At 38.8% G+C, this 9,906-nt stretch overlaps 1 protein-coding gene across 1 annotated transcript; it reads left to right on the top strand.

Annotated features, from left to right (window-relative positions):
- The first annotated feature begins 2,412 nt into the window (after positions 1 to 2,412).
- Positions 2,413 to 9,624, top strand: ptmaa (prothymosin alpha a). Its single transcript, XM_030131855.1, has 5 exons — positions 2,413 to 2,585; positions 5,582 to 5,647; positions 5,744 to 5,825; positions 7,234 to 7,310; positions 9,007 to 9,624. The coding sequence occupies exons 1-5, from the start codon at positions 2,541 to 2,543 to the stop codon at positions 9,043 to 9,045; spliced, it is 309 nt and encodes a 102-aa protein (XP_029987715.1). The 5' UTR covers positions 2,413 to 2,540; the 3' UTR covers positions 9,046 to 9,624.
- The last annotated feature ends 282 nt before the right edge of the window (positions 9,625 to 9,906 follow it).

Below are 9,906 nucleotides of genomic sequence, written 5' to 3'. Positions count from 1 at the left end.
AACACTTCATACATACTTTACTTAACTGAATTGTCCTGAAGAATACTGAATAATACTTAAATAACTTTATTTAAATTAGGTATTGAATGCATAACTTTTAAGTACAGTAACTTCCAGATTGTATTAGTTTTACATTTAACAATGTTAAAATTATTTTAATCAAAAAACATTTAGGATATTCCACTTGTAACAACAAATAAAGCATCTACAGTCAATAAAATTACTACTTGTTATTGAGAAACATAACATTTTGTGTTAATACTTAATATAATAATATAATGTAATTTATATGATTTTTCCCTCCAGACTTGTGTGGGTTTCTCTGAGTGAGTCCGTTCTGTGTGTGGATTCACTCCTGTTGTTACCTGCAGCCCAAGCCCACCTTCATAATCCTGCTTTGCGTGATTGACAGCTGTGTCAACCAATCAACGGGCGCAAAGCGTCAGCTTTATGTTCACTCCAGTTCACTAACCAATCAGCGACGGCCTCACCATTCTCGACGCCATACGGACTCCTCCGGCCGCCATGATGGTGAGGGACAAATAACCGCAGCGCTACCTTCAGTGTTTTAGACTTCACTGGACTTAAATGACGATTTGTCGAAGTAACACGTCCTAAACAGGTTTTCTAGCAGTTTCAGGGTATAAGAGGGGAAGTGTTGTTGATTATTTCCCCTTTTGGACGTCGAAAGAAACAGTAAATCTATACATCCAACAATGGACTCACATATACACACACGCCTACTGGGTTTACTAGTGTTCCGGGGACATTGCATTGATTGACATTCATTTTCTAGAGACTCAGTCGATCCACAGATATCTAAAATTAACCATAAAATAAATATTTGTCCTTAATTTCGTGGAATCACATCGTGAAATGTGGATTTTATTCCCAAAAGAGAACAAAGTCCCCAGAAGTGTTCGTGTGAGCGGATTTGCGTTCCCATAATGTACCTGATGCACAGACACACACTGAGCTCTGCCTCCCCCTCCCTTCCCTGTCTCCTCCACTTTTCTCAGTTCCTTCCCTTCCTCTCCTTACTCCCCCTCCTCCTCGTCCTCCTCTCTCTCCCTCTCTCCTTCTTTCTCATTCTATCCCAGTGTCCTCTCAAAAAACACCAGCAGTCAAAGACCAGACAAACAATTACCTATAATAACGAGGGCAATTGAGAAAATAACAAGTGTAAGACATGTTAGACTAGCAGGTCCAGGGTCAGACTGGGCTTGACATTGTTTTATTTCTGCATTTGAGATTTAAGACCAGCATTTTAAATGCAAGGTACAAACACAGGCCCGTAGCTGCTCTGTGTGCTTTGTTTGTGTATGTTCACTCATTTAAAAACAGTATTGAGTTTATTTTATGTCTGTATCCTACCACACATAAGTTACAGTAGTTTATGATAATATTTATTTTGAATAAAATCATTCATATAGGCCCGTGTAGGCAGATTTTCCTGTCACTTGACCATGAAAGTAGATAGTAAAGACCTATGTGAGAAGAAAAAAGATTAAATTAAATTATAAAAAAGTGTGATCTATCGTTGCAGCTAATAAATTATGTCTACTAATTGCACATGAGTACAGCTCTTCACACTCAAATGCAGACATGATTCTTACATTTTGAAGTTGCTTAATGAGTAACTTCTTTTTTTGCAGTTTTGTAGTTGGACTCGGAACATCTATGAATGAAAAATCCTACAAACAAGTAAATATTCATAGATTATGGGTTTCTAAGTGAGAAGTAGATATTTTATAAGCATAGAATGAAACTGTCAGTCAAAGAACATTATTTCTACATCTTATTCCATGTCTGTTTAGTTTCTTAAAATGTAATGTTATTGAAGTAACCCTAGTAAAAGCAGTTAATCTATACCAGAAGTTGTAGCAGTGGGTACAAGTTGCAGGTATGTCTGTCTGTACTGTAATGAGCAGTAGTTTCTTTGCAGATGAAGAAACAAGTATAGTTTTCTACTAATCTGGAGATCATTGTGTAACATTATGTTGATGGTGAAATTACAGTGTGAGCTTCAGGACCGCACAACTTCTTAGAGGATTAAAACCTTAACATGGACAGTCAGTGCGTGTGTGTGAGCAGCGCGGACTAGACGTGAGGTTTACTCTTCGTGCGTGTCTGTACGTGCGTGTGCGTGTCACGAGGCGCGAGGGCGACAAATTAACAATAAAAATGACCAATAAAAAAGGACGAGTCCCCACAAGTGAGCGTGGAAGTGGATTTATGTCCTCGTAGTGTCAGAAATACAAGGCTACACACACCGTGCACACACAAAAGGGAGGGTTGTCTATTGTTTGCCTCTGGCCAATTGCAGGCTGAATATTTTCAAAGCCCACCGACCAATCAGCGCTCACTTTCAGACCCCTAGCTCCGCCCATTACTCTATAAAGGCGGGAGCCCCGGCTGGTGGACACGCCGCTGGCAGGACAACGACTTTTTTTTCTCAGACGAAGAAATACAAGGCTACGGTCTTTTTCCAGATCTTTTAATAATCCTGACTGGATATTATATCGTTTTCGGCGTCTAATATGGCGGACAGTAAAGTGGAAAGCAGCGGAGAACTGAGCGCCAAGGTGAGAGGAAAACAAGGAGAAATAAAGATGCAATGATTTTTTTTTTTTTTTCGTAACTCATGCCTTATTACTAATTTCCTATTTTAAGCACAGCGTCGACATCAAAGAAGAATGGCTACATTAAATGATTTGCTGTATTCCATGTCTGTAGATGGTACATGTAGAGATTTGTGACGCTGTTTTTACGCACTTAAAGTGTCTATGGGTGAAAAGCAGCTGTGTGAATGGATGAGGCTGATTCCGTTTTTTTTTTTGTTTTTTTTTTTTTCTTGTTTTTTGTTTTTTTTTAATTTCTTCCCTCTTGTCTGCCCATCAGTTCCCATCGTGGATCAGTTTATTCCGCCTCCTGCTTTAATCTACCAAACAAGATATGAGGAGATGATAACATGCCTGTCATTTACAACTAGATTTACGGGCTCCGCTGTCTCCATCCGTGGTTGCTCTCTTTCCCAGACGTGCCAAATTTGTCGCCAAACTAACAGCAATAATCTCCGGTGGAACAGTTACCCTACTTTCAAACGCCTAAAGACACTTTGGAGCGATTTTAATCCAAGAAGAAATGATTTTGACAGATATTCATATATAACTTAAGCGCTACCGCCCACCGCTCAGTGTTTCCATGCAAGGCTGTGGGAGTAACAACGAACCTTATGTGGGCTAATGAAAAGAACAGCTTGTTTAAACTATTGCTCCCTTCCTCATTTTTATTTATTAGGCTTTTCACAAAGAGGTGCGTTTGTGCGCGTGTTTATAGCCTGTGCATTCATGCGGACGTGCATATTTACGCAGAATACGAGTTGCATGTTCAAGTGGCATTCAGAGGAGTTATGTGTATTAGTGGGCTACTAATGCGTACTATAGCTGCATGGATAATAAACAGCTTAGCCCAGGCAGGCGGTAACTTCAGTCGGTGACGTGACTGAACAATAATCTAGTTTATTCATCTCGAGCTCGTCGTCAATGGTCCTTTATTATTTGTTGTTGTTGTTTTTTTTATTAGTAGCCTATTTTTTCTAACAACGGATAACCTCCTGCGCATCACTCATCGCCTGCGTGTTTTGCTTTCTTTATTAAAATGGATTTTCTCAACTCCTTCGTCCGCTTTACTCTTGTACCTGGTGCTCGCTCTGAGTGAGATGAGCCTATTAAGTATCGCGAGCTCCTTGAGTTTTTCTTAATCCGTCTTCATTAAAACCAGGTTCGTCTCCTTGAAATAAATGCAACCTGGAACCGAGTGTTTACTACCTATAGGAAGTGCATATTCTCCACTTCAACCTCAAAGCCCGTGCCCCCCCCCCCCCCAAACCCCCCCCTCCTCTCCTTTCTCTCTCTCTCTCTCTCTCTCTCCTTTCGGCTGGTGCGCGAGGTAGTCGTGCCCGTCTGCGCGCGCCATTGACTGTAACCGCAGGAGGGCGCGAGGGAAACGGGCTGTTTGCAAAAAAAAAAAAAAAAAAAATCGTCCGTGAGGATGTCACACAGAGGATGATCAGATCCGCACAGTCACACAAGACACACAATCTGTGGTTTTTGTCGTGCGATAGATGTACTTGGTGCTGAACGGAAATTTTTAAAAAGACAGAGACACAGGAAGCATGTCTTAAACCAATCAGATACCAGCTTTTAATATGCATCTGTGACATTGTTTCTACATAACAACTTACTCATGGAACGGTTCCACCTTGAAAAATAAAGTGCAAGACACATGGACACACTTAATCATGACATCTGGAAAATAAGCAATCACACAACATATTAGCCTATAGTGCATAACAAAATGAATAAGTAATACAGTCTGGACAGGGTTAAAACACAATTGCACAATATTAAAGTAGGCCATAAAGCAATACTGCATAGAGTCAATTTAAACTCAGGTGTTTTGGCAGAATTTATGATATAAAACTGAAGGAACACAAAACCTCAGCTGAGATTTGTCAATACTCTGCAAAGCAAAGATACCATATCAGCCTGAACACTCACTGGTTCTTTTACTGGGGGTTGCCTTTTATTAGTGAAACTGGAACTATGTGTCGACTTCAATGTAAAGTGTAAAATAATCCATGGGAAAAGTGTTTCCTTTTATACTTTCAGCATATGAGCGCTGATGATGTTAGGTTTCCACAATAAATAAGTTGTGATTTCACAGAATCTATTGTTTTGGATTTGTTATGCAGAAACATCAGCTTTTTAGCAGAGGGAAGTGACGACAGCTGACAGTGACAAACTCTGCACATTATTCCTCAGAGTGAAGGAAGAGAAAGAAACACGTTTTTAATTGACTATAGTCCAATGTAGAAACTGTTTAGAAAGAGCTAACATGAACCAGACGGGTAGCTCAGACTTGGTTTATATGAGGAGCTTTGTCAGTAGAAAATGTTTATATGCCCTGGCACCTGCTCCGATTAGCTGACGGAGTAATCAGTCACGGTGCTGCTGGGAGTTGTAGTCTTTGGGCGGGTGTGTCTGTAGTTTCTCTACCAGGCTCCACTCAGAACAAACTGCAGCAGTGACAGACGGTGTCAGGTTTCAGCCAGCCAGTAGGAGGTGGGCGGGACTTCCAAAGAGCTGACTAATAGGAGGTCTGAGCATCAAAGCACCACCTGTCGGTAAAAGGCAGCTGAGTGTCATGGAGGGAAGGTGGATGGAGGGAAAACAACTTGTGAAGTTTTCCGCAAGATGCAAAACCTGCAAACCATCAGACCGCCTGCATAGCTGACAGGATGTAGAACAGATACAGCACTATGGTTTGTCCTTATTTGTCATCAAACTGCATAGCAACTACTCCCGTCAACGACCAACCTGTACAGAAACTTTGATATTGCCTGTATGTGTTCATACAGTTTGGTCACTGAGTGAAACAAAAAAGCAAAGACAAGTTTACTTTCTTGAACCAGATGCATCACATTTAGTTGTTGGGTTTTGTTTTTCACTCTTGACACGCAGCATCCATCAGAGTTGACATGTTGTATGTGGGCGTCTAAGAATATCTGTTCTTTCAGGAGCTGAAGGAGAAGAAACAGGCGGAGGACACAGAGAATGGAGATGCTGCTGCTAATGGCAAAACTGTAAGACCAGCACCTGAGGTTCCTCTTTCAGTTTGCAGAGAATGAATGAATTTAAACTCTGTGCTGGTGATCAACATATCTGTGAACTCTTCCCAGGACGAGGAGAATGGGGAGCAGGAGAATGAGGTAGAAGATGATGAAGATGATGTGGGAGAGGATGATGAAGAAGATGGAGAGGGTAGGTGTTTTGTACCATGCTGAAAATATATTGATATAAGAGGCAGAGGAGTGCTTTATTTAACCACAGCATCCATGAATTGAAATGTTTCATGAAAATTATTTAGAACCAAAGTACAGTTGTGCCTTCGAGGGGGTGTTAATGTGGAAAATGTAGCTAACAGATCCATTTGCAGTTTATTCCAGTAATGGTTGTGTAATATGATGGGAAACATCTATCATTTTATGTTATGTTCTACTGTATATTTCTTTCTTTCTTTTTTTTTTTTTTTGGATGACATGAATGCAGATAAGAATTTTACTTGATGGCACCACAAACAAAACAGAATAGTTTAATTCTGGAGCAGCTGAGAGAAAAAAAGATGTAGTTTGGTTATGAAAAGTTTGATACTGGACTTTACAAACAGAAATGTTTAAGAAATTACACCATACCACAAAATAATTGAAAAATAAATACAAATAAAAAAATCAAATCATGTTTAACCTCTGTTACTAACTATAAGAATCATGCCAGTAAGAATGTCAGTGTCATTTTATCTGCATATAATTCATTATGTAATAAATATAAGGCCACTTTAAATCAAATATTTTTTAAATTGAATTTGTTTCCTGGATGTGAAATAGCCTGTATCTAGTTAAGAGGTTTCTGTGACATCCCACAGCCCTAATCACTATGTTTACAGAGTGCTCTTGAGTTTTTAATGATGTGCTACAGAGTAAACCTGTCAGAAAGAGGATTCAGAAAATTTCCATTCAGGAACTTCCATCACAGCTCTACAGAGAAAAACATTTTTTATCTTCAACTGAAACACAGCTGTGTGCTGAAACCTACAGAAACCGGATGCGTGTATAATACAGCAACTGAAGAGGGGAATTTCACTGTTTCACTTCCATCTGCGTGACATTAAGTCTACAGCCAACACAAGGGTTGGACTGCCCTCTGGTGGCCAAACTATGGAACTGTAGAATGTAATCTACATAGAGTCAAATCCTTGAACAAACAAGTTGATCTCAATGTCATCAGCTGTACCAGCCTTTATGGGGATGTAATATTATTAATATTTTAAAAGGATCAGATATTTATACAAGACAAAGCACTAGTCAGTACTAGCTGTGATGTTAAAAAAATAAAATTAATGCAGTGTTTCCTCCATTAAAACATGAGAATTTAAGATGATATTAAGGTCTTTATTTATTGTGTACCCAGTGTAGTCTGTCACACATACTGTGGTAAGTTCTGCTCCTAGATGTATTACAGTGTCATTGTCTGTCATTTCTGTAACCTTGTGTTCAGCGATATTTATCATGAGGTCAACTTGATCCAATAATAAGTGTGTAAAAGCCACATTCAATAGAGCTGAAAAGAGCTGCGTCGCTCTAACAAACCACAATCGTCTGTGTGTATTCAGGTGATGAAGAGGATGATGAAGATGACCTAGATGGACCAACAGGGAAGAGAGCAGCAGAGGACGATGATGATGATGAGGTGAGGAAAAATATAAAAGGTGCATGCTTTCACTTTCAGAGAGAGCAGCAACCGACAAAGATGATGTTCAGCAAACAGGAACCTCCCACGACAGAAATAAAGCTTCACCAAAGACTGAAGAGCCAAAAACTACATGAGCTGCAAACCTGCACAGCTCACAGCGAATACTTTATACCGTTTGTAAGTAGTTCAGTGTCAGAGGACAGGACGGACTCCTTAGTTTCAAGGATTCAGGTCAAGTAATGCTGAAAATAAACTCAGAATACACACAATATTAAGAAATATTCCAATAACTAGAGGATAAATGTACCCACACATCAATGAATAATAGTGGTGTGTTAGCTAGATAATATAATGTATGACTAAATATTTACTGCCCTATGAGGATGATGCAGGTCAGTAAAAGTCTGTAAAAATCAATCTAATTAAGTTTTCATTAAATTTGAGGGTTAAGGTTAGGTTTAAGGTTAGGTTTAAGGTTAAATGTAATTGTAACTGTCCAGGAAATTAATGTAATATCCCCTAAACACATAGAGCATGTGTGTGTGTTCACATAGACAAGCTTCAGTAAACATGATGTACCCTTTATGTAACTTGTCTCCAGAAGGGGGCAAGTAGTATAAATAGTTTTGGGGCATCCCACAGCTGAGTGGGAATCCAAGGTTAGTCTTCTTTGCTCGTTTTCAGTCTGGGAATGTGGATTACATGGCTTATCATAGTAAGTTAGTTTAAAGCTACAATAGGTGACTTATTTGCAGTGAAATATCTGGAAATGAGAAAGATTATGTCCTAACAACTTTTGAATTCAGAGATATTTGTAGAGATAGTCTGTCATGTTCCTTTCATGGACATTACTTCTTATATTAAAGTGAAATGACATAATGTGAATATTCATCACTTTAATACTTTGCCTTTTCGTGATTTCTGCCTTTGTCACTTTAGATAGAATTTTATTAGAAACAGAGGTGAAAACAACTCCCATGATCCCTTGCTCCTTAGCAGCATCATGTACCACTGCATCATCATTAGTGGTGGGTTTGATTGACACTAGCTGAGGCATATGTGTGATATTTATTTATTTATTTATGATATTTAAGGTCATCACCATGATCATGCAAAGAGAGTGACTGATAATGAGATAATGATAATGAGATAATGCCTTGAGGTGCACTGCCTCTAGTGGCCAGTAGAGGGCTTTAAAGTATCATCAGTTCACATAAGATTCATGAAATATAATCCAACTTGTCTGCAAACTTCAGAATAAAGTTTTCATTCACACTGTGTAAAAACATTAAAACAACAAATAAACAGTACAATGCATAAGATTATTGAGACGATGAAACATTAGTATTTAGCCTCATGGAAACACCTACTCTAACAGTAACAGCTGTTACTAAAAGATGTAAATTTTTAATAATTTCTCTGGAAATAATTGAATTTGGCACCATGGCAGAGACAAATGAGAGTTAATTAAACAGACTTTAGATATAGAAAACATGAGCAGTGTTTTATTTCTAGGTGAGTTTAGAATAAAATATAAATAATAGTGAATATGGAGTGAAAAATAGTCCCTTAGGCCTCAGTATTTCTACAACGCCTCCCTTTTATCAACCTCATTCTCTTTGTTGTAAATGTATTATATGTTACTTTTCCATTATTGTTTTCATTATCCCCCCGCTCTTCTCTCTCTTTCCAGGATGAAGTTGAAACCAAGAAACAGAAAACCGATAAGTAGAGTCCACTCAGTCTGGAGGACACCATCGAGAGACAGCCAGTTTTCTAGCAAACCTTCAACACCTCAGTCCTCCCTTCTTAACAAGAATACTTTTAAACAGAGAATTTGTTTGTATTTTATTTACATTTTATATTTTTGTAAATATTGTAAGGAGGTCGGCCATTTTGCAACAGTGATCTTTCTGTATCAAGTGGTGCTTTGAAGACTTTTAGATCCAGACTCGTCCTCGTCATCGTCAGCCATCCACGTTCAGTGTGAATCAACCAGAAGCATCGCGCTCATTCCTGACACACATACACACACCACAGCATGTCCAACAGACACACACACACACACACGCACACACCCTGGTTTTTGTATTACATCATAGAGTCAAAAGGGACAAGCTGTGTCGACCTGTAGTCACATGGGGGTGTTACAGTGTTTTCCCAGAGTGCTAAGTGTGTATTGTGGTAGTTTGTATGAGATTCTAAGGCTGTAGTTTCTGCTGTCTGTCTGTCTTTCTGTCTGTCATGGCCTGGTTTCCATGTTTTTACATCTGTGCTGTTTTGTTGAACAATAAACAGTCATTTGATTTTGTGTGTTTGTTGTTGGTCTATTTCTCAGCTCGATCTCAGCCACATATTCACAAATTCAACTAATTATAATAAATGACAAACAGGAAGAAAACTCCAAGGCTGTCTCTTTAAGAATTAAAATGTCTTTATTCTTTCTTCATAAGAATGAAGGCATTTTAATGCTTACAGAAAGTGCCTTGGAGTTTTCTTCCTGTTTGTCATCTAGTTTATGAATCCCTTTTTCCAAAGAGCACTTCAAACAAAGTCTTTTTTAGGTCCTTGAAGTATTCCTTCCCATGATTTT

Source organism: Sphaeramia orbicularis, chromosome 4 (assembly GCF_902148855.1).
Source record: "Sphaeramia orbicularis chromosome 4, fSphaOr1.1, whole genome shotgun sequence".
Lineage (NCBI taxonomy): Eukaryota > Metazoa > Chordata > Actinopteri > Kurtiformes > Apogonidae > Sphaeramia > Sphaeramia orbicularis.
The sequence above is the reverse complement of the archived record's forward strand: the minus strand, read 5'-3'. Positions and strand labels throughout refer to the sequence as shown.

Bases quoted from the DNA above. Each gene is read 5' to 3' on its own strand.
- ptmaa (XM_030131855.1), top strand. From the start codon at position 2,541: ATGGCGGACAGTAAAGTGGAAAGCAGCGGAGAACTGAGCGCCAAG. The intron at 5,826-7,233 runs GTAGGTGTTTTG...GTGTGTATTCAG, and splicing joins TGATGAAGAAGATGGAGAGG to GTGATGAAGAGGATGATGAA. The intron at 7,311-9,006 runs GTGAGGAAAAAT...CTCTCTTTCCAG, and splicing joins AGGACGATGATGATGATGAG to GATGAAGTTGAAACCAAGAA.